This window comes from Dromiciops gliroides, chromosome 1 (genome assembly GCF_019393635.1).
Source record: "Dromiciops gliroides isolate mDroGli1 chromosome 1, mDroGli1.pri, whole genome shotgun sequence".
Lineage (NCBI taxonomy): Eukaryota > Metazoa > Chordata > Mammalia > Microbiotheria > Microbiotheriidae > Dromiciops > Dromiciops gliroides.
Genome location: NC_057861.1, coordinates 52,922,702 through 52,946,812, shown reverse-complemented (window position 1 = coordinate 52,946,812; position 24,111 = coordinate 52,922,702). Strand labels below are relative to the sequence as shown.

The following is a 24,111-nucleotide window of genomic DNA, read 5'->3' as shown; positions in this document are numbered from 1 at the left end:
CCTTTGTCCTCAAAGAAGACTATGACATGGGCTTGATGTCTGCCTTTGCACTGAATTGTATTTAAGTGAGGGAAGGTAGGTTTATTAAGGTGTAAGTCTGGACTTCCTTTTAATTGATGAGCTCTCAGACCCCTATTTTAAAAGTGAGATTCTGCTTCTTGGGCCTAGCCTATAAATTAAGCTACCTTGTAGTTGGAGTTTATTTTCTCCTGGGACTTTTGACTGTTGCTTGGCATTTTTTCTCTATTCTAACTGTTTTTCATTTGCCTAAGGCAAATCTATTTTTTTTTTTTACACTTGGGTAAAGAAGGAAAAGGCTAAAGTAACTTGGGATGAACTGCTTTCTTTTTTCCTTACAAACTTGAACCTTTCTCCAGCTTTATTTTGTTTGGTAGGGCCTGGGAATAGGGTTCTTCCTTTACCTCCCCCATCCTTTTAGCTGCCCTTATGTGAGTCACCTGGTTTCTGAATTGTTATGAATTCCCTGTCATGGGTTCAGTACAACTGGGCAAGAGACTATCAAACTTTGGGACAATGGGATTCTCCACCAAATATTGTCTGATCCAACAGGCTGAAGTCCCAAGCAAGCCCGTTATTCGGCCTTATCGCCCACCCACAGCTCAGGAGGCCTGCTACCGCCGCACCCAGCTTGCCCAGAGACAGGCCTCAGACATTCTGGCAGCAAGAGTGGCAGCCCAGAAGCATTCTGCGTCTCTGCCTGAGGAGAAGAGGAGAATTGCCCATGTACCCAATCCCCACATGGCCACAGCACTGGCTGCAGCAGCCAATTCAAGTAAGTCACTACCGAGTCGTGTTTATTTTTGTTTCCCTGGCTTGTGGGAAGGTACTTTGGAAAGCAGTACTAATATTGTTTAGGACCCTGGATTAGTCTTGTTTCTAGTGCCAACTCTGTCCCTAATTCCCTGTAATTCAGTGCCTACTGAATGCCAGGGACTGTGCTGAGTGCCGGGGGTTCAGAGAAAGTCAAGAGATAGTCTTTGATAGTCTTTGCTCACATTCTGATGGGAGAGACAATGTGGAAACAACTTTGTATAAACAAGCAATATATGGCTTAAATCAGAGATAATCAATAGAAGGCACTAGTATTAAGGGGGATCAGGAACTGCTTCTTGTAGAAGGTGAGATTTTAGCCGGGACTTGAAGGATGCCTGGAAAGTCAGGAGGTAGAAATGAGGAAGGAGAACATTCAAGATGGGGGACATGCCACAGGGAAAATGCCAAGATCAAAGAAATGAGGGTCTTGTTTGAGGAACAGTCAGGAGGCCACAGCCATTGAATCCTAGGACAAGTATGAAGTGTCACATTTAAGGAGTATTTTTTTGGGGCGGGGGCAGGTTATAAAAAGCTTTTTTTTTCCTTTTCTCCATCTACATTTTTTAACCAGGATTTAAAAAAATATATATTTTTTTATTTCCAAATATTTTCCCTCTCTTCACCCCCTCCCCTATCCATTGAGAAGGCAAGAAATATGAAATCATGCAAAACATATTGCCACATAAGCCATGTTGGGGGGAAGAGTAAGAAAAACGAAGTGAAAAAAAGAATAGGATAAAGTATTATCCCTTGAATAAGACATCTTACTGCAGCAGAATCTTCAAGGTAGTTCTCATATTTATCTTTGTTTTCCATTCCTTTTTCATTGTTGAAATGGGTGATAAGTGATTGATTATTTGCTGCAGAATATCCTTTCTTTAACTAGAATGCCCATTACTAAAATAATGTTGTGGTGCTAACTGTGTAAATCTGTTGGAGGAAAGAAAAAAATATAGATATTTAAAGGAAAGTTGAAACTCAGATTGTTTATTTAAAACTCTGAAGTTCTTTTTAAATGATAAATACCAAAACTAGAACTCTTGATGGGTCTGAAGTTGGAACATTTGATTGCATATTTGATTCAGAAATCCTGAATCAATTTATATGCTGAGTTGCTTGCTAAGCAGTGGGTGTCCAGTATCCTGAGCATATTTGAAGTCCTGGGAAAGTTGGAAGGGAAATTGGTGTCCTCTGGAATAGACATTATGGGAAATACCAGTAGGGGGCATTTTCTTAATGGTTCTTTGGCAGGAATAAATTGAGATTTCTACTTGATATACTGTGAGAAGAGATACAACTCAGCTTATTTTTGTAGATTGCTTAGGGAACTGTTAGTGGGCATGGCTAATAGTGCATTTAAAGAATCATTGTCTAAAAGCTGTCACATAGAAAATACTTAGTTCTTAAGTATTGCTTTTGTGCAGGGGCACTTAAACTTTTCTTGTCATGGACCCCTAGAGGGACCCCTTCTCAAAATGTTCTTAAATGCATAAATTAAAATATATATATTTGCAAAGGAAACCAATTATATTGAAATAGTTATGAATATATTTTTAAAATCATGTTCACATCCAAAAAGAAATAAAAAGCAAAAAGTTAAAGGACCTATATGTACAAAAATATTTATGGCAGCTCTTTTCTGGTGGCAAAGAATTTGAAATTGAGGGGATGCCCATCAATTGGGGAATGGCTGGACAAATTGTGGTATGTGATTATGATGGAATACTATTGTGCTATAAGAAATGATGAACAGGATGCTCTCAGAAAAACATGGAAAGACTTAAATGAGCTGATGCAAAGTGAAATGTACTGTGTACAGAGTAATAGCAGTATTGTAAGATATTCAGCTGTGAATTCTTGGCTATTCTCAGCAATACAATAATCCAACACCAACTCTGAAGGAGTTATGATGAAAAATGTGATCTTTCTCCAGAGAAAGAACTGAATACAGATTGAAGTGTACGGTTTTTTTTAGTTTATTTTTCTTGAGGTTTTTTTGGTCTGTTTTCTTTCACAACCTACTAATATGGAAATGTTTTGCATGACTATACACATGTATAACTTATATTGAATCGCTTGCCTTTTTTTTTTTTGGTGAGGTAATTGGGGTTAAGTGACTTGCCCAGGGTCACACAGCTAGTAAGTGTCTGAGGCCAGATTTGAACTCAGGTCCTCCTGAATCCAGGGCTGGGCTCTATCCACTGTGCCACCTAGCTGCCCCTGCTTGCCTTCTTCTTCTTCTTTTTTTTTTAAAAGTGAGGCAATTGGGGCCCCATTTCTACTTGATTTTGACCCTGATGCCTTAGAGTGTAGGACTCTAAATGTCCCAGCTGGAAGGGCTCTAAGGGACCATTTGTCTGTTCCTCATTAGGCCCTAGGGACGCGCCCCAGCTGATGTCAAGTTGTGTGACTTATTTGTAGACCCTTGACTTTTTTTGGTTTTGTTTTGTTTTTTTTTAGTGAGGCAATTGGGGTTAAGTGACTTGCCCAGGGTCACACAGCTAGTAAGTGTTAAGTGTCCGAGGCCGGATTTGAACTCAGGTACTCCTGACTCCAGGGCCGGTGCTCTATCCAGTGCGCCACCTAGCTGCCCCTCCTGCTTGCCTTCTTAAAGGGAGGGGTGGGGAGTAAGGAAGAGAATTTGGAATAAAAAGTTTTAAAAATGGATGTTAAAACTGTTTTTACATGTAATTGGGAGAAATAAATTTCTAAAAATAAAAAAAAAATTAAATCATGTTCACAGACTCAACTAAAGAAGCACTGCTTTTAGGAGGATAGTGACTTTTTAAAATACCTATTTTAATGCTTTTAAAGTCTTCAAAAACTATTTGGCTGTATAACCTTGAAAAATAGTAACAATATAGTAATGGCAACATGTAAACAAACTACAGTGGAGGAACAATACTAAATTAATAAAATGTTTATATTCTCTTAGAAAAAAAGAAAGTTAAAAAATATGTTTTGATCTCAGGTTACATCAATTCTCTCTAGAGATGGACAGAATTCCTCATCATGTGTCCTTTGGAATTGTCTTGAATCATTGTATTGATCAGAGTAACTAAGTCTTTCATAGTTGCTGTTTATTGATGTTAGTGTGTACAATGTTTTGCTCACTTCACTTTTTATCAGTTCATATGAGTCTTCCCAGGTTTTTCTCAAGCCATCGTTTCTTTCTTTTTCTTTTTCTTTTTTTGCAGGGCAATGAGGGTTAAGTGACTTGCCCAGGGTCACACAGCTAGTAAGTGTCAAATGGCTGAGCCTGGATTTGAACTCAGCTATTCCTGAATCCAGGGCCAGTGCTTTATCCACTGTGCCACCTAGCTGCCCCCTGAAGCCATCATTTCTTACAGCACTGTAGTATTCTGCCATAATTGTATACCACAACTTGTTCAGTCATTCCTCAATTGATGGGCATCACTTCAACTTCCAATTCTTTGTCACCATTAAAAGAACTGCTATAAATATTTGTATACATATAGGTCCTTTTTCTTATCTCTTTGGGATTGTGAGAATTGGAATGGCATCCCTGCTGGAGAGATATTGCAGGGAGGCTCCGCCATGAGGAGAAAGCATGTGATAAAGATGCCATGTGATTTTAGTGTCTGGAAGTTACATCTATAGAACCGCCTGTTAGGTGTGTCAGTCAGGGTTACCAGCCAATTAGCTTGGAGCTGTGTGTGTGGATGATCCTGTTTCTTGTTTTGCAGGAGGCTTCAGGAAGAAGCCCCTGAGGAGGGGTCTCTTTTGGGTTGGTGACTTCAGTTTGGCTGGAGGAGAGATGCTGGCTCTTTTAGATAGATAGATGAAGGCGTCTTGGCTTCTTTCTCTCTGATCTCTAGCTTCTTATGCTTTTTAATAAATACTTAAAACTCTAAACTCTTGCTAAAGCTTCTAATTTAAAGCAACCACTCATTAGATTTTAGACATCATAGCTGGAATTTTTAGCCCCTTACAGTATACAGACATAATAGTGGTATTGCTGAGCCAAAGGGGTGTAGGGGTCTTCAGGGAAGACTAGTACCTCTGCTGTGAGGACTGCTGAGTCCTTTTCAGGACTACTCATCGACCTTTGCTGTCCACCTGCCATTTAACTCTCACCTCTGATTCTCAGAAGCTGTAACATGACCAATAGCTACACTCCAGTAAATAATTTTGGCAGATGGTCTAAACGAAAAACAAGAACTCCATAGTGCTTACTATTGGGATTGTTCTTCCATTTCTAAGAAGGCATCATTTAACTCCTTCAAAAATAAAGAATAAGCAAAGGTTAGAGAGATGCAGGATTTTTGGCTCAGTAAGAAGGCAGATGAAATCCAGTTTTATACTGATAGTAACAATCCAAAGTGTTTTTATGATGCCCTGAAGGCTATTTATGGGCCAAAAATTTATGGTGCTTGTCAGTTACTTAGTGATGATAGAGCCACACTGATTAGTGATAAAGACATGATCTTCCAAAGATGGGATGGACACTTTCCTCAACCAAAGCTGAAGCCTTTGACCTTATACTTTAAATTGAAGTCATTCCCTCTCTAGTTAAAATTCCAACTGAAGAAGAGGTTTTGAATGCCATTAGGCTCCTCTTGTGTGGTAAAAATGCCTGGTGCTGATTATTCTAGCTGAGATTTACAAGGCATGGGGTCCATTGCTCATATCAGAGCTTACTGAAATCTTTTGGGTTATATGGCAAGAGGAGGTTAATTGCCCAGGAGTTCAAGGATGGAAGTAGGTCTCTCTTTCATTACTGGCAATATTCTTGTTCAAGTTGTTATGATTAGTTTGTTAGTTGATTGTCTAGGGTTCTACAGGTATACCATCATATCCTCTGCAGAGAGTTAATAGTTTTGTTTCCTTGTTGCCTATTTTTATTCCTTTATTTGCTTTTTCTTATCTCATTGCTATTGCTAGAATTTCTAATATAATACTACATAATAATGTTAATTAAGGGACATCCTTCATCCTTGATCTTGTTGGAAAGGCTACTAGTTTATCTCCATTACAAATAATGCTTGTTCTTAGTTTTAGATAGCTACTATTTATCATTTGAATGAAAGTTCCATTTATACCTATGCCTCTTAGTGTTTTTAATAGGAATGGGTGTTGTATTTTGTCAAAGGCTTTTTTTGCATCTAATGGTATAAATCATGATTTTAAAAAACTTTTTTTAGTATTTAATTTTTTTTCCAATTACAGGTAAAGATTCATTTTTGTAAGATTTTGAGTTCTGAATTTTTCTCCCACCCTCCTTTCCTTCCCTCCTTCCCAAGACAGAAAGCAGTCTGATATAGGTTATACGTTACATTCATGTTAAACATATTTCCATATTAGTCATATTGTGAGAAAAGAATCAGAACAAAAGGAAAAAAACATAAGAAAGAAAAAACAACAACTAGAAAAACAACATAAGTAAAAATAGTATGCTTCGCATTCAGATTCCATAATTCTTTTTCTGGATGTGGAGAACCATTTTCCATCATGAGTCTTTTGGCATTGTCTTGGATCATTGTATTGCTGAGAAGAGCTAAGCCTGTTGCAGTTGATCATCACACAGTGTTGTTGATACTGTGTACAATGTTCTCTTGGTCATTTCACTCAGCATCAATTCATGTCAGTCTTTCCAGGTTTTTCTGAAATCTGCCTGCTCATCAATTCTTACAGCACAGTAGTATTCCATTACATTCATATACCACAATTTGTTTAGCCATTTGCCAGTTGATGGTCATCCCTTTAATTTCTAGTTCTTTGCCACCACAAAAAGAATAGCTATAAATATTTTTGTACATATGAGTCCTTTTCCCTTTTTTTATGATCTCTTTGGGATATAGACCTAGTAGTGGTATTGCTGGGTCAAAGTGTATGCAATCATATGATTTTTGTTGTTTTTGTTATTGATACAGTTGGTTATCCTTATAGTTTTCCCAGTATTGAACCAGCCCTGTATTCCTGGCATAACTCCAACTCAGTCATAGGATATAATCTTTGTGACAAATTGCTGTAATTTCCTTGCTAGTTTTTTATTTTAAATTTTTGCATCAAAGATGGTAGAGAAAATCCAGGAAGTTGCCTGAGCTGTCTCTAGTTTCCTTTGGAAACGATGTTAAATAAAGCCTATAAACAGATTCTAGAGCAACAGAACCCACAAAAAGATGGAGTGAAACACTTTTCCAGCCCAAGATAACTTAGAAGGATATCAGGGAAGATCTTGGGTAAAAGGGGAGTGCAACCCAAAGCAGGCAGTGTCTGGCAAGTCTGGGGGAGGCTCTTAGCCACCGGGCAGATCAGCAAGAAGGCCTGGCAGTCTTGGCTTAGCAGACCACCTGTGAAGCCTCCAGTTCTAGCTCAGCAGGCAAACTGCCAGACCCCGAACCTTAGGTACAACAGATGTGATTAGGCTGGGCTACTCTAGCTCAGTAAAGAAGCTGCCAACCCTGGAGGCCATGATGCAGAAAACCAGTGACCAGGCCCCTGGCCCCCAGTTCAGGAAGCCTTGGACAGTGACCCCTATTCCCCAAAATCAGAGAGCAGCTTTGAAAGTGTAAGGGGCTAAAATTCTAGCTATTCTGTCTAAAATATCTAATGAGTAGTCGCCAAAAAATTAGAAGCTTTAGCAAGAGTTTAGGTTTTTTGTTTTTTTTTTTGGTGGGGCAATGAGGGTTAAGTGATTTGCCCAGGGTCACACAGCTAGTAAGTGTCAATTGTCTGAGGCCGGCTTTGAACTCAGGTCCTCCTGAATCCAGGGCCAGTGCTTTATCCACTGTACCACCCAGCTGTCCCCAAGAGTTTAGACTTTTAAGCATTTATTAAGGAGAATAAGAATTTGGTGAAGAGAGAGAGAAAGAGGCCTAGATTCATCTGTCTATCAAAAGGAGAGTGTATTTTAGCTCCACTCTCCACGAGAGTCCAGACGAAAGAGAGAGAGCCACACCTCCTTCATCCCACAAGCCTCCTGTGAAACTGGCAACATCCCATCCACATGCACATGCATCTCCAAGCTAATTGGCTGGTAGCCTTGATAGACAAGCACCCACGAACAAATGTTACTTCCTGATGCCAAGGACCTGACTACATGGCTTGCCCTTAGACACCTTCTGGCAGAGCTTTCCTACAGTAGCTCTCCAATCATTCCAAATCATTACAAAAGTCATGAAGTAGGCTAGAAAATGAGCAAAAACCAAAAAAGAGCCCTGAACACAAAAAACTACTATGGTGACAGGGAAGATCAATACACAAACTTAGAAGAGGACAACTATGTCAAAATACCTACATGTGAAGGAGCCTCAGAGAGGACTATGAATTGCCCAAAAAGTCTTTTTGGAAGAGCTCAGAAAGTATTTTAAAAATTAAATAGGAGAGGTAGAAGAAAACTTTGGAAAAGAAATGAGAATTATGCAAGCGAATCATGAAAGAGTCTACAGCTTGGGAAAAGAAAGCACAAAAATTGACTGAAGAAAACGACTCTTTAAAAAATAGAACTGGCCAAATGGAAAAAAAAATCCACTGAAGAAAACTTCTTAAAAAGTAGAATTGACCAAATGGAAAAGGAGGTATAAAAGCTAACTGAAGAAAATACCTTAAAAGTTAGAATTGAGGGGCAGCTGGGTGGCGCAGTGGATAGAGCACTGGCCCTGGAGTCAGGAGGACCTGAGTTCAAATCTGGCCTCAGATACTTGACACTTACTAGCTTGTGTGACCCTGGGCAAGTCACTTAACCCCAATTGCCTCACCAAAAAAAAAAAAAAAGAAAGAAATTATCAAGGAAAACTGCCCTGATATCCTAGAACTGGAGGGTAAAATTCACATCTTGAAAGAGATCTGAAAATGAAAACTCCAAGGAATATTGTAGCCAAATCCCAGAACTATCAGATGAAGGAGAAAGTACTGCAAGGAGCCAGAAAGAAACAATTCAGATATCAAAGAGCCATAGTCAGGATTACATATGACTTAGCAGCTTCTACATGAAAAGATTGGAGGGCTTGGAATATGATATTCCAGAAGGCAAAGGAGCTTAGATTACAACCAATAATCAACTACCTTGCAAAAATTGAACATATTCTTTAAAGGTAAAAAAAAAAAAGACATTCAATGAGATAGGGCACTTTCAAACTTTCCTGATGAAAAGAACATAGCTGAATAGAAAATTCAATTTTCAAATATAAGAGTCAAGAGAAGCATAAAAAGGCAAACAGGAAAGAAAAAAACAGGTTATTCAATAAGGTTAAGCTGTTTACATCCCTGCTTGGGAAGATGATACTTATAATTTTTTTGGGGGGGGGCGGGGAAATGGGGGTTAAGTGACTTGCCCAGGGTCACACAGTACTCTTGAATCCAGGGCCAGTGCTTTATTCACTGCTCCACCTAGCTGCCCCCGATACTTATAACTCTTAAGAACTTTATCTCTATTAGGATAAGAATATATATAGATAGAGGGTGTGGATATAAATTGACTTTGATGTAATGATATAAAAAATTATGGGGTGAAAAAAGGGATTGTACTGGGACAAGGGGAAAGGGGGAGGCAGCATGGAGTAAATTACATCATATGAAGAGATACAAAAGACCTATTACAATAGATGAAAAGGGGGGAGGGTGAACATTGTTTGAACTTTACTCTCATTGGAATTGGCTCAAAGAAGGAATAACACACACTCAACTGGGTAAAGAAATCTGTCTTACCCTGTTAGGAAGTAGGAGGGGAAGGGGAAAAGAAAAGGTGGTGTAACGATTGGAATGACGCCACCTGCTGGAGACTTACTGTAGCAAAGCTCTGCCATGAGGAGAAGGCATCTGAGGGCAAGACATCTTGTTCTTTGGCGTCAGGAAGTGATGTTTGCTTGTGGGAGGAAAAGGGGGTGAGGCTGGCGCTCTCGCTCTTTTTCCTCAGGACTGGGTGGAGAAGGGAGCTAGAAATGCGCTCTCCCTTTAATAGATAAATGAATCTAGGCCTTTCTCTTTCTCTTCACCAAATTCTTATTCTCCTAAATAAATGCTTAAAAGTCTAACTCCTGCTAAAGCTTATAATTTATTGGCGACCACTCATTAGATATTTTAGACAGACTAGCTAGAATTTTAGTGCCTTACAGTGGGGGGCTGATAGAATGAAGGGCAGATTGAGGAAGGTGGTGGTCAGAAGCAAAACACAGTAAAGAGGGACAAGGCGAAAGGAAAGAGAGAGAAAAATATAAACAGGGAAAATATATAGCTTCCATAAAACAGAAGCAGATAGCAGAATGGATTAAAAACCAAAATCCTTCAATATATTGTTTACAAGAAACACATTAGAGGTGGAGAGACACACACAAAGTAAAGGTAAAAGGCTGGAGCAGAATGTATTATGCTTCAGCTAAAGTAAAAAGCAGGGATAGCAATCATGATCTCAGAAAAAAAAAAAGCAAAAATAGATCTAATTAAAAGAGACAAGGAGGGAAAACACATCTTCTAAAAGATACCACACAGTGAAGTAATATCAGTAGTAAATGTATGCATCAAATGGTATAGCATCCAAATTTCTAGAGAAGTTAAATACAGGAGGAAATAGGCAGTAAAACTACACTAGTGGGGGACCTCAAACCCTGCCCCCCAACTAGATAAGTCTATGCACAAAATAAAGAAGAAAGAAGTTAAGGAGTTGAATAGAATTTTAGAAAAGCTAGATATGATAGACCTCTGGAGAAAATTGAATGGGGATAGAAAGGAATATACCTTTTTCTTAGTTGTACATGGCACCTACACAAAAGTTGACCATGTATTTGGGCATAAAAACCTTACAGTCAAATGCAGAAAGACAGAAATATTGAATGCCTCCTTTTCAGATCATGATGCAATAAAAATTACATGTGATAAAGGGCCATGGAAAGATAGATTAAAAATTAATTGGAAACTAAAATAATTTAATCCTAAAAAATGAGTGGGTCAAACAACAAATTGTAGAGACAGTAATTTCATCAAAAAGAATGATAATGAGACAAACATATACCTACAATTTTTGGGTGTAGCCAAAGCAGTACTTAGGAGCAATTTTATATCTTTAAATGCTTACATCAATAAAATTGATAAAAGAACAGATCAATGAATTGGGCATGTAACTAAAAAAGCTAGAAAAAGAACAAATTAAAAATCCCCAATTAAATACCAAATTAGAAATTCTGAAAATCAAAGGATTAATAAAATTGAAAGAAAACTAATGAATAAATAAAACTAAGCTGGTTTGATAAAGAAAAAATAATAAAATAAACTTTTGGTTAATTTGATTTTTTTAGAAAAGAAAAATCAAATTATTAGTATCAACAATGAAAAGGAAATTAGAGCAATAATTAGGAGCTATTTTGATCAACTGTATGCTAATAAATCTGACAATCTAAGTGAAATGGATGAATATTTACAAAAATATAAGTTGCTCAGGTTAAGAGAAGAGGGAAAAATATTTAAATAACCTTATTTTAGAAAAAGAAATGGAGTAAATCATCAATGAACTCCCTAAGAAAAAAATCTCCAGGGCCAGATGGATTTACAAGTAAATTCTTTTATTTATTTATTTTTTTTGGTGAGGCAATTGGGGTTAAGTGACTTGCCTAGGGTCACACAGCTAGTAAGGGTTAAGTGTCTGAGGCTGGATTTGAACTCAGGTCCTCCAGACTCCAGGGCCGGTGCTCTATCCACTGTGCCACCTAGCTGCCCCTACAAGTAAATTCTACCAAACATTTGAAGAACAACTAATTCCAATACTATGTAAACTATTTGGAAAAATAGACGAAGTAGTCCTGCCAAATTCCTTTTATGACACAAATATAGTGCAGACACCTAAACCAGGAAGAGCCAAAACAGATAAAGAAAATTATAGATCAATTTCTCTAATGAATATTGATGCAAAATTTTAAAATAAAATATTAGTAAAGAGATTACAGAAATTTATCACTAGGACAATACACTATGACATGGTGGGATTTATAGCAGGTATTTAGGGATGGTTCAATATTAGGAAACTATCAGCATAATTGACCATATCCATAACAAAATGAACAGAAGTCATATGATTATCTCACTTGTTGCAGAAGCTTTTGACAAAATACAGTACCCATTCCCATTAAAAACACTAAAAAGTATAGGAATAAATAAATCTTTCTTTAAAATGATTACTAGTATCTATCTAAAACCATAAACTAGAAGCTATCCCAGTAAGATCAGGGGTGAAACAAGGATACCCATTATCACCACTGTTATTCAATATTGTACAAGAAATGTTAGCTTTAGCTAACATTAAGGAGAAGAAAAAGAAATTGAAGGAATTAGAATAGGCAATGAGGAAACACTATCATTCTTTGCTGATGTGATGATATACTTGGAGAATCAATTAAAAAACTACTTGAAATAATTAATAACTTTAGCAAAGTTGCAGGATATAAGATAAACCCACATAAGTCATCAGTATTCCTATATATTAACTACAAAGCCCAGTAGAGAAATTCCATTTAAAAATAATTGTATAAAATAACAATATAAAATATTTGGGAGTCTACCTGCCAAAACAAAACCAGGAACTATATGAACACAGTTACAAAATATTTTGCACACAAAGTCAGATCTAAACAACTGGAAAAATACTAATTTCTCATGAGTAGGCTGGGCTAATATGATAAAAATGACTGTTCTACCTAAATCAATTTACTTATCTAGTGTCATACCAATCAGACTACTAAAAATTATTTTATAGAGCTAGAAAAAAAAAGTTCACTTGGAAGAATAAAAGGTCAAGATTATCAAAGGAGTTAATGAAAAAAATGCAAAGGAAAGTGGCCAGCTGTACCAGATCTGAAACTATTTTATAAAACAGTAATAATCAAAGCTATTTGGCATTGACTAAGAAATGGATCAGTGGAATAGATTAGATACACCAGACACAGCAGTAAGTGATTATAATAATCTCCTGTTTGATGAACCCAAAGACCCCAGCTTCTGGGATAATAGAACTCACTATTTGACAAAAATTGCCAGGCAAATTGGAAAATAGTATGGCGGAAGTTAGGCATAGACCAGCATCTTACACCATATACCAAAAATAAGGTAAAAATGGGTACCTGACTTAGACATAAAGGATGATGCCATAGGCAAATTAGGAGAGGAAGGAATAGTTTACTGTTCAGTCTATGAGATAGGAAGAGTTTCACCAAAGATGAGATAGAAAACATTATGAAATGAAAAATGGATAATTTTGATTATATTAAATTACAAAGTTTTTGCACAAACATAACCAGTGCAAACATAACCAAGATTAGAAGGAAAGCAGAAAGCTGGAAAACAATTTTTATAGCCAGTGTTTCTGATGAAGGTCTCATTTCTCAAATATATAGACAGCTGAATCAAATTTATAAGAATACAAGTCATTCCTCATTTGAGAAATAGTAAAAGGTTATATGAACAAGCAATTTTTAAGATGAAGAAATTAAAGCTATTTATAGTCATATGAGAAATGAAAGAAAGTGAAAAACAGCATGCTTCAGTCTGTATTCAGACAATTCTTTTTTTTTTACTGAGGCAATTGGGGTTAAGTGACTTGCCCAGGGTCACACAGCTAGTATGTGTTAAGTGTCTGAGGCTGGATTTGAACTCACGTACTCCTGACTTCAGGGCCAGTGCGCTATCTACTGCGCCACCTAGCTGCCCCTATTCAGACAATTCTTTACCTATTTTAAAAAATAGCTTATATGGTATTGGAATTAATTATTCGCTAGAATTCACTTGTAAATCCATATAAACCTGAGATTTTTTTCCCTAAGGGAGCTTATTTATGGCTTCTTCAGTTTCATTTTCTAAGATAGAGTTATTTAAATGTTTTATCCCCTCGTCTGTTATTCTGGGTGATTTACATTTTTATAAATACTCATCTATTTTGTTTAGATTGTCAGTTTTATTTATGTATAAGTGGGAAAAATGCTCTTAATAATTGCTTTAATTTCATCTTCACTGGTTTTAGATTCACCCTTTTTATTTTTGATACTGATAATTTGGTTTTCTTCTTTTTTGAAAAATTAAATTTACTAATGATTTGATTTTTCCAGGATTTCTATTTGGTATTTAATTGGGAATTTAAATTTTTTCTTCAAGTTTTTTTTTTTAATTTACATACGCAACTCATTGTTCTTATCTTTTTCTCTTTTATTGATGGAAGCATTTAGAGATATAAATTTTCCCCTAAGTACTGCTTTGGCTAGGTCTCACAATTGGTATGTTGTTTTCTATTTTTTCATTCTTCTGATTTTGCTTGACTGATTCTTGATGTTTCATAGAGTCATTAGCTTCAGTGAAATTATTGTTTTTGTGATTTGTTCTTCAGCCCTCTTGTTCTTTAGGATTATTTAATTTCCAATTAATTTTTAATGTGTACTTCAAAGGCCCTTTATTGAATGTAATTTTTTTTTTTTTGCGAAGCAATGGGGGTTAAGTGACTTGCCCAGGGTCACACAGCTAGTAAGTGTTAAGTGTCTGAGGCCAGATTTGAACTCAGGTCCTCCTGAATCTAGGGCTGGTGCTTTATCCACTGTACCACCTAGCTGCCCCTTGAATGTAATTTTTAATTGCATTATGGTCTGAAAAGGGTATATTTCATATTTCTGTTGTTCTGCATCACTTTGTCAGGTTTTTAAGCTTTGATATATGATCAGTTTTTGCATCAGTATTCATTAAGGAAATTGGTGCCTTGTGTAGCTGAGAAAACATACTCCTTTCTATTCTCATTTAATATTCCCCAGAGAGCTATCATATCTAATTTTTCTAAAATTCTCTTGTTTACCTTGTCCACCCCCTTTTCTCTTAGACCCTTCCTTTTCTACTTCTGTTGGTTACAATGAATTTTTGTGGCCAATTGTGTATGTGTGTATGTGTGTGTGTGTATGTGTATATATATATCTTTCCTCTTTGAGTTTGTAATTTTTTGTTTTGTTTTGGTGAAGCAGTTGGGATTAAGTGACTTACCCAGGGTCACACAGCTAGTGTTAAGTGTCTGAGGCTGGATTTGAACTCAGGCCCTCCTGACTCCAGGGCCGGTGCTCTATCCACTGCACCACCTAGCTGCCCCTATCTTTCCTCTTTGAACCAGTTCAAATGAAAGCCTTTGGTTTTGGCAATTAATCAATTATTGGTACCTTTGGAGAGAGCAATTTTGGTGGAATGATGAGGTCGGAAGCTGGATTGTAGAGAGTTAAGAAGAAAGTCATTCATTTACATACCTACTATGCTAGCTGTGCTAAGCAAATACATAGTCCCTGCCCTCAAGGAGCTCACAGTCTATTTGGGGAGACAGCATGCAAACAGTTGTACAAAATTGTTTATATAGGATAAATTGGAGATTATCAGCAGAGGAAAGGAAATACAATTAAGAAAGGAAAAGAGGGGCAGCTAGGTGGTGAAGCACCAGCCCTGGGGTCAGGAGGACCTGAGTTCAAATCCTGCCTCAGACACTTGATACTTACTAGCTGTGTGACCATGAGCAAGTAACTTAACCCCAATTGCCTCACCAAAAAAAAAAAAAGAAAGAAAGAAAGAAAGAAAGAAAGGAAAAGAAGTGGAGACTGATTACAGAAGGTCTCAGGAATATTAGCTGCAAAAAAAGAAATATGGAATGATAGTGGGATTGGAAGAATCAATTGAAGGATTTTTGAGGATGGGAGAGACCTGGGCATATTTGTAGAGAATAGAGAAGCAGCCACTAGACAGGGAGAGACTGATAGAGAGGGGCTGATAAAAGGGACAGTCTATTAAAGAAAACAAGATGGATTGGTGAGGATAATACCAATCCTAATCTCTCACACACAGTTGTTGATGAGAATCAAGCAAAATGCTAAGTGAAAGACCTTTGAAGAAGACAGTATATGGCTCAGTAGAAAGAGGCCTGGATTTGAAGCCCAAGGACTTGGATGTGAGTTCTTGCTATCCTACTCATGGCCCGAATGACCTTGATCAATAAACTCCACAAGTACCTAAAGGAGGTACTTTGGTTATATGATCTCTAAGGTCCCTTCCAGCTTTAAGACTGCCCCGTTGGAGCATTCTCCAAGCCCCTTCAGTATATCTATATAACAGAAGAATAATTTAGGTGTTATTCCTTTGGGTGTGACCAGGAATTATGTGTGCAGAGGTAGTGTGATGGAAAGATTGCTGCTGTATTTGGCCTTAGAAGACCTGGGCCACATTCAGGCTCTGATAAGCATTAACTTTGTGACTCCAGGCAAATTGCTTAAACTTCATGAACTTCTTTCCCCTCCCCTCTAGAGTAGAGATAATATTTCTTCTCCCTGACTCAGGATTGTTGTGGGGAAGCTCTCTCTCTCTCTTTTTTTTTTTTTGCAGGGCAATGGGGGTTAAGTGACTCGCCCAGGGTCACACAGCTAGTAAGTGTCAAGTGTCTGAGGCCGGATTTGAACTCAAGTACTCCTGAATCCAGGGACAGGGCTTTATCCACTGAGCCACCTAGCTGCCCGGAAGCTCTCATTAAATCTTTTTTTTTTTTAAAATAAAGTATTTTATTTATTTATTTTTTCCCGTTACGTGTAAAGATAGTTCTCAACTTTTCTTTATACAAGCTTTCCAATTTCAGATTTTTCTCCCTCCCTCCCCCCTCCCCAGACAGCAGGTAATCTGATATAGGTTTTACATATATATAAAATAACATTAAACATATTTCTGCATTAGTCATGTTATAAGAGAAAAATCAGAGCAATGAGGAAAAACCTCAAAATAGAAATACAACAGCACCAAAAACAAAAGAAATAGTATGGTTCATTCAGCATCTATACTCCACAGTTGTTTTTTTTCCCCCTGGATTTGGAGATCCTCCTCCATCATGAGTTTCCTGGAAACCCTTCTGTACCATTGCATTGGTGAGAAAAATATAGTCCATTACAGTAGATCAACACACAATGTTGATGATACTGTGTACAGTGTTCTTCTGGTTCTGCTCATCTCACTCATCATCAGCCCACACAAGACCCTCCAGGTTTCTCTGAACTCCTCCTGCTCATCATTTCTTACAGCACAATAGTATTCCATTGTATTCATATACCACAACTTGTCCAGCCATTCCCCAGTTGATGGGCATCCCCTCAACTTCCAATTTCTTGCCACAACATAAAGAGCAGCTATAAATATCTTTGTACATGTGGGTCCTGCTCCCCTTTCTATGATCTCTTTGGGAAAAAGACCCAAAAGTGGTATTGCTGGGTCAAAGGGTATGCACAACTTCACATCCCTTTGGGCATAATTCCAAATTGCTCTCCAGAATGATTGGAGCTCTCGTTAAATCTTAAAGGGCTAGGGGCAGCTAGGTGGCGATAAAGCACAGGCCCTGGATTCAGGAGTACCTGAGTTCAAATCCGGCCTCAGGCACTTGACACTTACTAGCTGTGTGACCCTGGGCAAGGCACTTAACCCCAGTTGCCTCACCAAAACACAAAACAAAAACAAAAATCTTAAAGGGTTTACAGAAATGAGAGTCTTAATAGAAGTGATTACTACTGTGGACAAAGGAGTACCCCATCCCCAGATTACTGCAGCAAGAAATGAAATTATAATCTCTGACTTTTTTTAGTGCTCTTTAATAATAGTTCTTGCTATTTTTTCACAGCTTTGTAGACAGTCTCATTTTACAGTCAGGAAACCAGGATTCAAAAGTGAAGTGGATTATGTCAGGTGACTATAGGTAGTAGAACATGGACTTGACTGCTGTCATTGTTCTTTGATCTTTCAGTGGTGCCTGATAGTAGCTCAGCAGTATCCCTGCCAGTTCTGTCAGCAGTTTGGATAGAGTCTTATCTGGTCCAGGTGACAACCTGGTCAAGGGCAGCTAGGTGCTTTCTTAACTCTTACCTTATTTCTGTTCCATACCAACTCATTGTTAGCCATTTTTTTTCTGCCCTTTCTAGTCTAAAGAGAATTTTTCTTGGCAGAGAAAACAAGCAAAATAAAAGCTCAAAACTTCTGCCTTCTCAGGGTTACTGTTCTCCCTTTTGCCCCATATCCATCTTATACCTATTGGAGGCTTTCCAGGGCTGAAACTCTGTGAATTGCAAATGGAATTTTCCTGTTTATAGCATTAAGAAATAGGATTTTTGGGGGGTCTTTTTTTTCCACTTAATAGTATTTTATTTTTTCCCAGTTACATGTAAAGATAGTTTTCAACATTCATTTTTTTAAGATTTTGAGTTCCACATTTTTCTCCCTCCTTCCCTTCCCTCCCCCCTCCCCAAGACAGCAAGCAATCTGATCTATGTTTTATAGTACAATCATGTTAAACATATAGGAATAGAACTTTAGACACAAGTCCTCAAAATGACCTGTCCCCCAAATTATTGTGCTCTAGATTCATTTTGGAAAGTGGATGGAATGTGAAGCTCTATAGAGCAATTGGTAGGAGGGCCAGGTAGGAAGAAAGAGTTGAAAAATGTGCTTTGAATGAGATCCATGGCTAGGATGGATACACAGACTCACCCAGAGACTTATTGGGCCAGTTCTTTGTTATACCCAACTATCTAAACCAGAGGCAATGGATAGAGCTATAACAAGTGCTGGAGGTTATAGAGGGGCAGATTTCAGCTCAGTGTAAGGAAGGGCTTCTTAGAGACTAACTAGAAGTAGATTGGAGGTATTCCGCAAGGGTTGTTTGGTCATTTTCCTGTCAGGGTCTTTGGGGAGGGGAGTAGCGCTGCATGGAAGGCTCATCAAGTCCCTTCCAACTAGAGTTAACATCTCTCATCCCCTATGTTGGAGGCATCCCCTATGTGAGGTGGTTAGAAGGCAGGGGCAGAGAGAATTTGTGCTTGGGGGAGTAGAAAATTGAACATTTAGAGGAAGTATGCAGGACATTGATTTCAATATATAAATGACTGGGTCTTAGTAAAATAGAATTAAATAGGCCATTTAAAAGCAGCTGTGTTCTTCTCTGTTCTTAAGGTTTTCCTTTTTTAAATGCACACATCCCAGTGCATTTTCTTTTTCTTTTTTCTTTTCTTTTTTTTTTTTGCAGGGCAGTGGGGGTTAAGTGACTTGTCCAGGGTCACACAGCTAGTAAGTGTCAAGTATCTGAGGCTGGATTTGAACTCAGGTACTCCTGAATCCAGGGCAGGTGCTTTATCCACTGTGCCACCTAGCTGCCCTGCCCCCCCCCCCCCAATGCATTTTCTTATAGACATTTGTGTGGCCTTGTGCTTCCTGGTCTGTCTCCTGCCCTTGCTCTCTCTTTTGTCCTTCTTTCCCTTCACTCAACTTTGGGATCCATGGGAGACCAGTTTTCAGTGAACCTGCAAGTCTGTCTCTTGATGGGGAAAAGGATCCCCTAAGTGATGTATGTGAAAGAGGAAAAACTACCTTCCTGTTGGAGATGGGCAGAAATGGGGGCCTAGAAGGCATCAGGAAACTCAGCATTCCCTATTAGTAAGGACTTTCCTGTCTGTTATCCATTTTTATCTTCTGCTGTAGGAATGTTTTTCTCCCCCTCAAAGAGTCTGTGCCATGTATTTATTTCTCAAGGTTGATGGGATGGATTTTGTGAGCATGCCATGTGTTTTCTTTTTTTTTTTCTTTCCTTTTTTTTTTTTTTTGCAGGTCAGTGAGGGTTAAGTGACTTGCCCAGGGTCACACAGCTAGTAAGTGTCAAGTGTCTGAAGCTGTATTTGAACTCAGGTCCTCCTGAATCCAGGGCCTGTGCTTTATTCACTGCGCCACCTAGCTGCCCCTATGTGTTTTCTTTTAGGCTAAAAAGCCTGGATTTTTGTAAGGATTTGAGATCTTTTCCAACACCCCTCATTTTATTGGTGGGTAAAACTAAGGCCCAGACAGAGAAAGAGACTTGCCCAAAGTGACAGAGACAGCGTTGGAACCCAAGTCTACTGGCCTCTTAAGTTCAGGGTTCTGTTTAGACTGCCCTGTTCTGCCTTCTCCCCTGTAGCATGGTGCTGCTTGTACTGAGTACAAACCTGCCTCTGTTACTACCTCTTTAACTTTGAACAAGTCATTTCCTCTTTGTGTCTTGAGCCTCAGTTTCTTGATTTGTAAAATGAAGTTGTCCTAGAAAGTCTCAAATGTCCCTTCCACCTTAATTCTATGTGATAGATTGGAAAAGCTGTTTTTAATGGAGTTTCTTGTTAGCTCCTTGATAATGCCTCAGTTATTGGGTGGCTAGGTGTGGTGGGGGTAGCAAGCAGCTACAGAGACAGATAAGACAAAGTCCTTGCCTTCTAGGAGTTTTAGAGTTCATGGGGGTGGGGAACAAAAGACAAATGAAAAGAGCATCTCCTGCCTTATATTCTTAGATACTAAATGAGGGAAACAGTGAATGCCATAGGTCTTGAAAGAAGGGAGACAGATCTGATTGCTTACCACCTCAGGGAGGGGGGAGGAGGGAGGAGGGAGGGAAGGAAGGATAAAATTTGGAACTCAAAACTTTTTTTTTTTTGGCAGGACAGTGAGGGTTATGTGACTTGCCCAGGGTCACACAGCTAGTGTCAAGTGTCTGAGGCCGGATTTGAACTCAGTACCTCCTGACTACAGGGCTGGCTTTAATCCACTGAGCCACCTAGCTGCCCCAAACTAAAAACTTTAAATAAAAAATGTTTATCATTATTTAAAACATTTTTATTTATAGTTTTGGGTTCCAATTTTTATCTCTTCTTCCCTCCCTCCCCTCTTCCCTTTCCCCTCCCCAAGTCAGCAGGCAATCAGATATAGGTTATACATGTATGATTATGTAAAACATTACCATTACCATATTAGTCAAAAAATGTTTATTATTTAAAAAAAAAAAGAGATGATTATAGGCTAGTGAGTTAGAGTAAGTTGGGCCCTGAAGAATGGAGAGTTAGATGAGATTGAGAGGGTTTTCCAGGAAGGAGTACAGAGATACAGAGGCGAGAATGCTTGGTTTGGGGCCAGTGAAGCCCACCATTTTGTCCAGGGATGAGGTCTGTGTGGGGGAATGGTGGAACATGTAGTTCAGAATGGTGGTTGGGGCTGGAATGCTGGGTTTGTGTGGTTCAGGCTTTGTGTGGGAGGCTGACTGCAACAGCAGCAGGAACGAGAAGTAACAGAATGAAAGGGGCGTGGGAAGAGGAATCTTGTTAGATTCAATAGAAGAGAATCCTGGTGGCAGGGGGATGGAGAGGCCTTAAGGGGAAGCTTCACCTTTCCAGGCTTTTCCCCTTCTAATCCCCCCTGATTCCTGGTCAGACTGATTTTCCCTTTAGTACAGATCTTATTCTTTCAAGCTGATCACATGGTCTCATGATTATTTTCCTGTTACAACAATAACAATAAAACATAAATATGTGTTGTTCTGGTGAGATTGAGATTGCTAACCATTTGGTATATTTTCCCACCTTTGAAAATAAACCCGCACAAAGTAGTCCCTTGTCTAGACTGCAAGGGACTATTTTATTTGTGACCTCATCAAAGGGAGTGGAAGAACATAGAGCTGGGAGCAAGTAGTCTTGTCACAATGACCAGGAGAGCAATGGCATAAGCCCTGGGTCCTTTGCTAAGGAATCAAGGCCTTTTCTAACTCAGATCTAAATGCTTCAAACTGAAGGACCTGACCATGTGGCAGAGGCTATCAGAAACCTATACCTTTCATTGGACCTACAAATTGGTGACATTGCCTGATCTGACCACTGAGTATTGACTTTTTCTCTCCATGGCCTTGCCACAGAACAGATCTTAATGTCGTCATTCCAAAATCCTAGTTCAAAATCCAGACCTTTCCCTCTGTGCACCCAGATGCACATTTTGGTAACATTAAATGACCGGAATTACTTGGTTCTCCGGAGCTCGGTGATGGGAATTTTGTCTTCCTACAATCATGTGCCCTGTACCCTGTCAGCCCCCACAGGTGCCAAGAAAAGTAATTCTTTGAACACCGTTCAAGTCGCAAATGGCTCTGAGCCAAACATCTCCTTGAAGTCCCGAACAATGTCTGGGATGGCTTCTAAAACGAGCACGACATCCGTGCAGAAGAGGATAGCACATATGCCCTCCCTACAGGTAATGCATGTTTTCCCACATTCAGTCCAATAAATATTTATTAAGTGCCTTTTGGGTGCTGGCCATAAAGCCTGCCTTCAAGAGGCTGAGGGGAATGATAAAAAAGTAAAGACTTAGTAGATCAGAATAATCATTCCAGGGGAGTGGGGGTGGGGAGGCTTCTTTGCAGGAGGTGCTATTTCATCTGAGGCTTGAGGGGGCCTAAGATTCTAGGGTGGAGATGAAGCACCTCCCCCAAGTGCAGCTCATAGACTTCACCTTTCCAGTACTGCTTTGAACCAACAAGTTTGGAACAAATAGATCCCATTGGGGAGGAGCTTTGGGATGTGCTAAAAATTTCACCAAAACATAATTTCAAAAAATAAAGTAAGAACTTTTCTGTTCTGTCCTCTGGTCTTGTATTTGCCGTTCCCATCAAAACGATCAAGTACTTTTTTTTTTAAATCTCTCTAGCCTTGTAATAATCTTGTCCCTAGCTTGTGAGCAACAGGTACCCAAAGATTTTGAACTGCAGATGGGCCCCCCACTTAGTCTTTACTTTGACTCCAGGAGTTCTTGGAACACTAAAGCATTAAGAGAGAAGTCAGCAGATTGTTTGGGGGAAACTAGGAAGGCTTGGAAATTGTAACTTAGTGTGTTTGTTTGGCCGTTCCTAAAGACTTAGACAAAGATGAGAATGTCTTCTGGGAAAAACAAAAGACAGACTCCCCTTGTGTCTATCCTAATGTGGTCAGTTTCCCTTCTTTACAGCTAGCTTTTTTGGAGAAGTAGAAGATTAGGACTTTCTGCTGATCCCTGGGGCTGTGGAAGCTGGATAGGAGTGGGCCTTTTATGGGGCTCCCAAAGGTTCTCTCACATACTTTGTCCTTGTCTGACCCCTTGCCTTAGTAGAGTACTTTGAACTGCCCTTTTTAGAAGTAAATCCTCTGCTCCACCTCTAACCATCTCTGACTTCCTTAGGGACTAGCAACGGCTCCTCCTCTGTTGCCTTTGTTGCATGTTCCCGTGTGACTTCTGTCATATTTTGCCTGGTGATAATGGTTATTTGTGCTCGTGATTTATCCTCCCTACTAAGCTTTCCCTTCTTCTGCCTTTTTGCTACCTGTCTTCTCCCCTTGCTCTTCCCCCCTTTTCTTCCTTATTCACTTTTTCCCTTTCCCTTTTCTTCCCTTCCCCTCTTCCTTCTTTCTCCTTTTCCCCATTTTCCCCTTCTTTCTTCCCTTATCTCCTATTTTTCCTCTCCTTGCCCCAAATCTCTTCTTCCTTCTCCCTATTTCAGGGAAGGAAAAGAAACCCTTCAGATGATATTATTCCTGGCCTTGAGGAGCTCACAGTCTAGTAGGAACTAAAGATACAAACACAGATAAATGATGCACATGACACTATGTACATAGCTAGAGGCCTCCAACTAAGTGCTCTAAGTTTTGAGGGGGAACATTGTTAGAAGAGCAGGAAGAGTCTTTAAAGAACAGATTAGAAAGTCATGAAACCGTTGATCTGACAGGAAATCTTAGAGATGTTGAATTGAAAAATTCTGCTGCTAATAGTCAGGAAGCATTATTCAGCTTCTGCTCTGTGCCAGGCACTGTGGTAAGTGCTGGGGATATAAAGAGAAGCAAGAACAATCCTTATTCCCAAGCAGTTCAGTGTAAGGAGGGACACAGCATTCAAGACATTCTGTACAGACCAGCTATGTGCAGGGTAAATAGGAGATCATTCCCTGAAGGAAGGCAGAGAGTGGAGGGGGAGAACTCCCTAAGCTTCCTTTTGTCTTTGCAGTCATTCCAGCTAAGCATCCAAGCATACCATCATAAATAGAGCCAGCAATAGCATCTCCCTTTCAGGGATGTTGAGGATGACCAAAAGGCTGTGAGCTTGAGGGGGAAGGTTGTTACTGACAGGGCAAGAAGTGACACTTGAGTGGTGCTTCCAGTGGCAGATTAGAATTCAGTAGTGGGGGAAGGAGGAGGCTGGTGGGACACATTTCAGGCCTCCGGCACAGTGTGCACAAAAGGCATGGAAGAAGAGCTCAGGCTGCATCCTGGAGACTCTTCTTTACACAGAGTTCTAAATCATTCATTTTTTTGTGTGTGTGTGGGACAATGAGGGTTAAGTGACTTGCCCAGGGTCACATAGCTAGTAAGTGTCAAGTGTCTGAGGGCAGATTTGAACTCAGGTCCTCCTGAATCCAGGGCTGGTACTTTATCCACTGTGCGACCTAGCTTCCCCCTACACAGAATTCTTTAATTAATAAATGAAATT

At 39.1% G+C, this 24,111-nt stretch overlaps 1 protein-coding gene across 1 annotated transcript in view; it reads left to right on the top strand.

Moving 5' to 3' along the window:
- Positions 1 to 24,111, top strand: part of REXO1 (RNA exonuclease 1 homolog) — a 115,918-nt gene that overhangs the window by 66,348 nt on the left and 25,459 nt on the right. Inside the window, 2 exon segments of the mRNA XM_044004192.1 lie at positions 571 to 793; positions 21,689 to 21,849. Coding sequence (XP_043860127.1) covers positions 571 to 793; positions 21,689 to 21,849 — 384 coding nt within the window.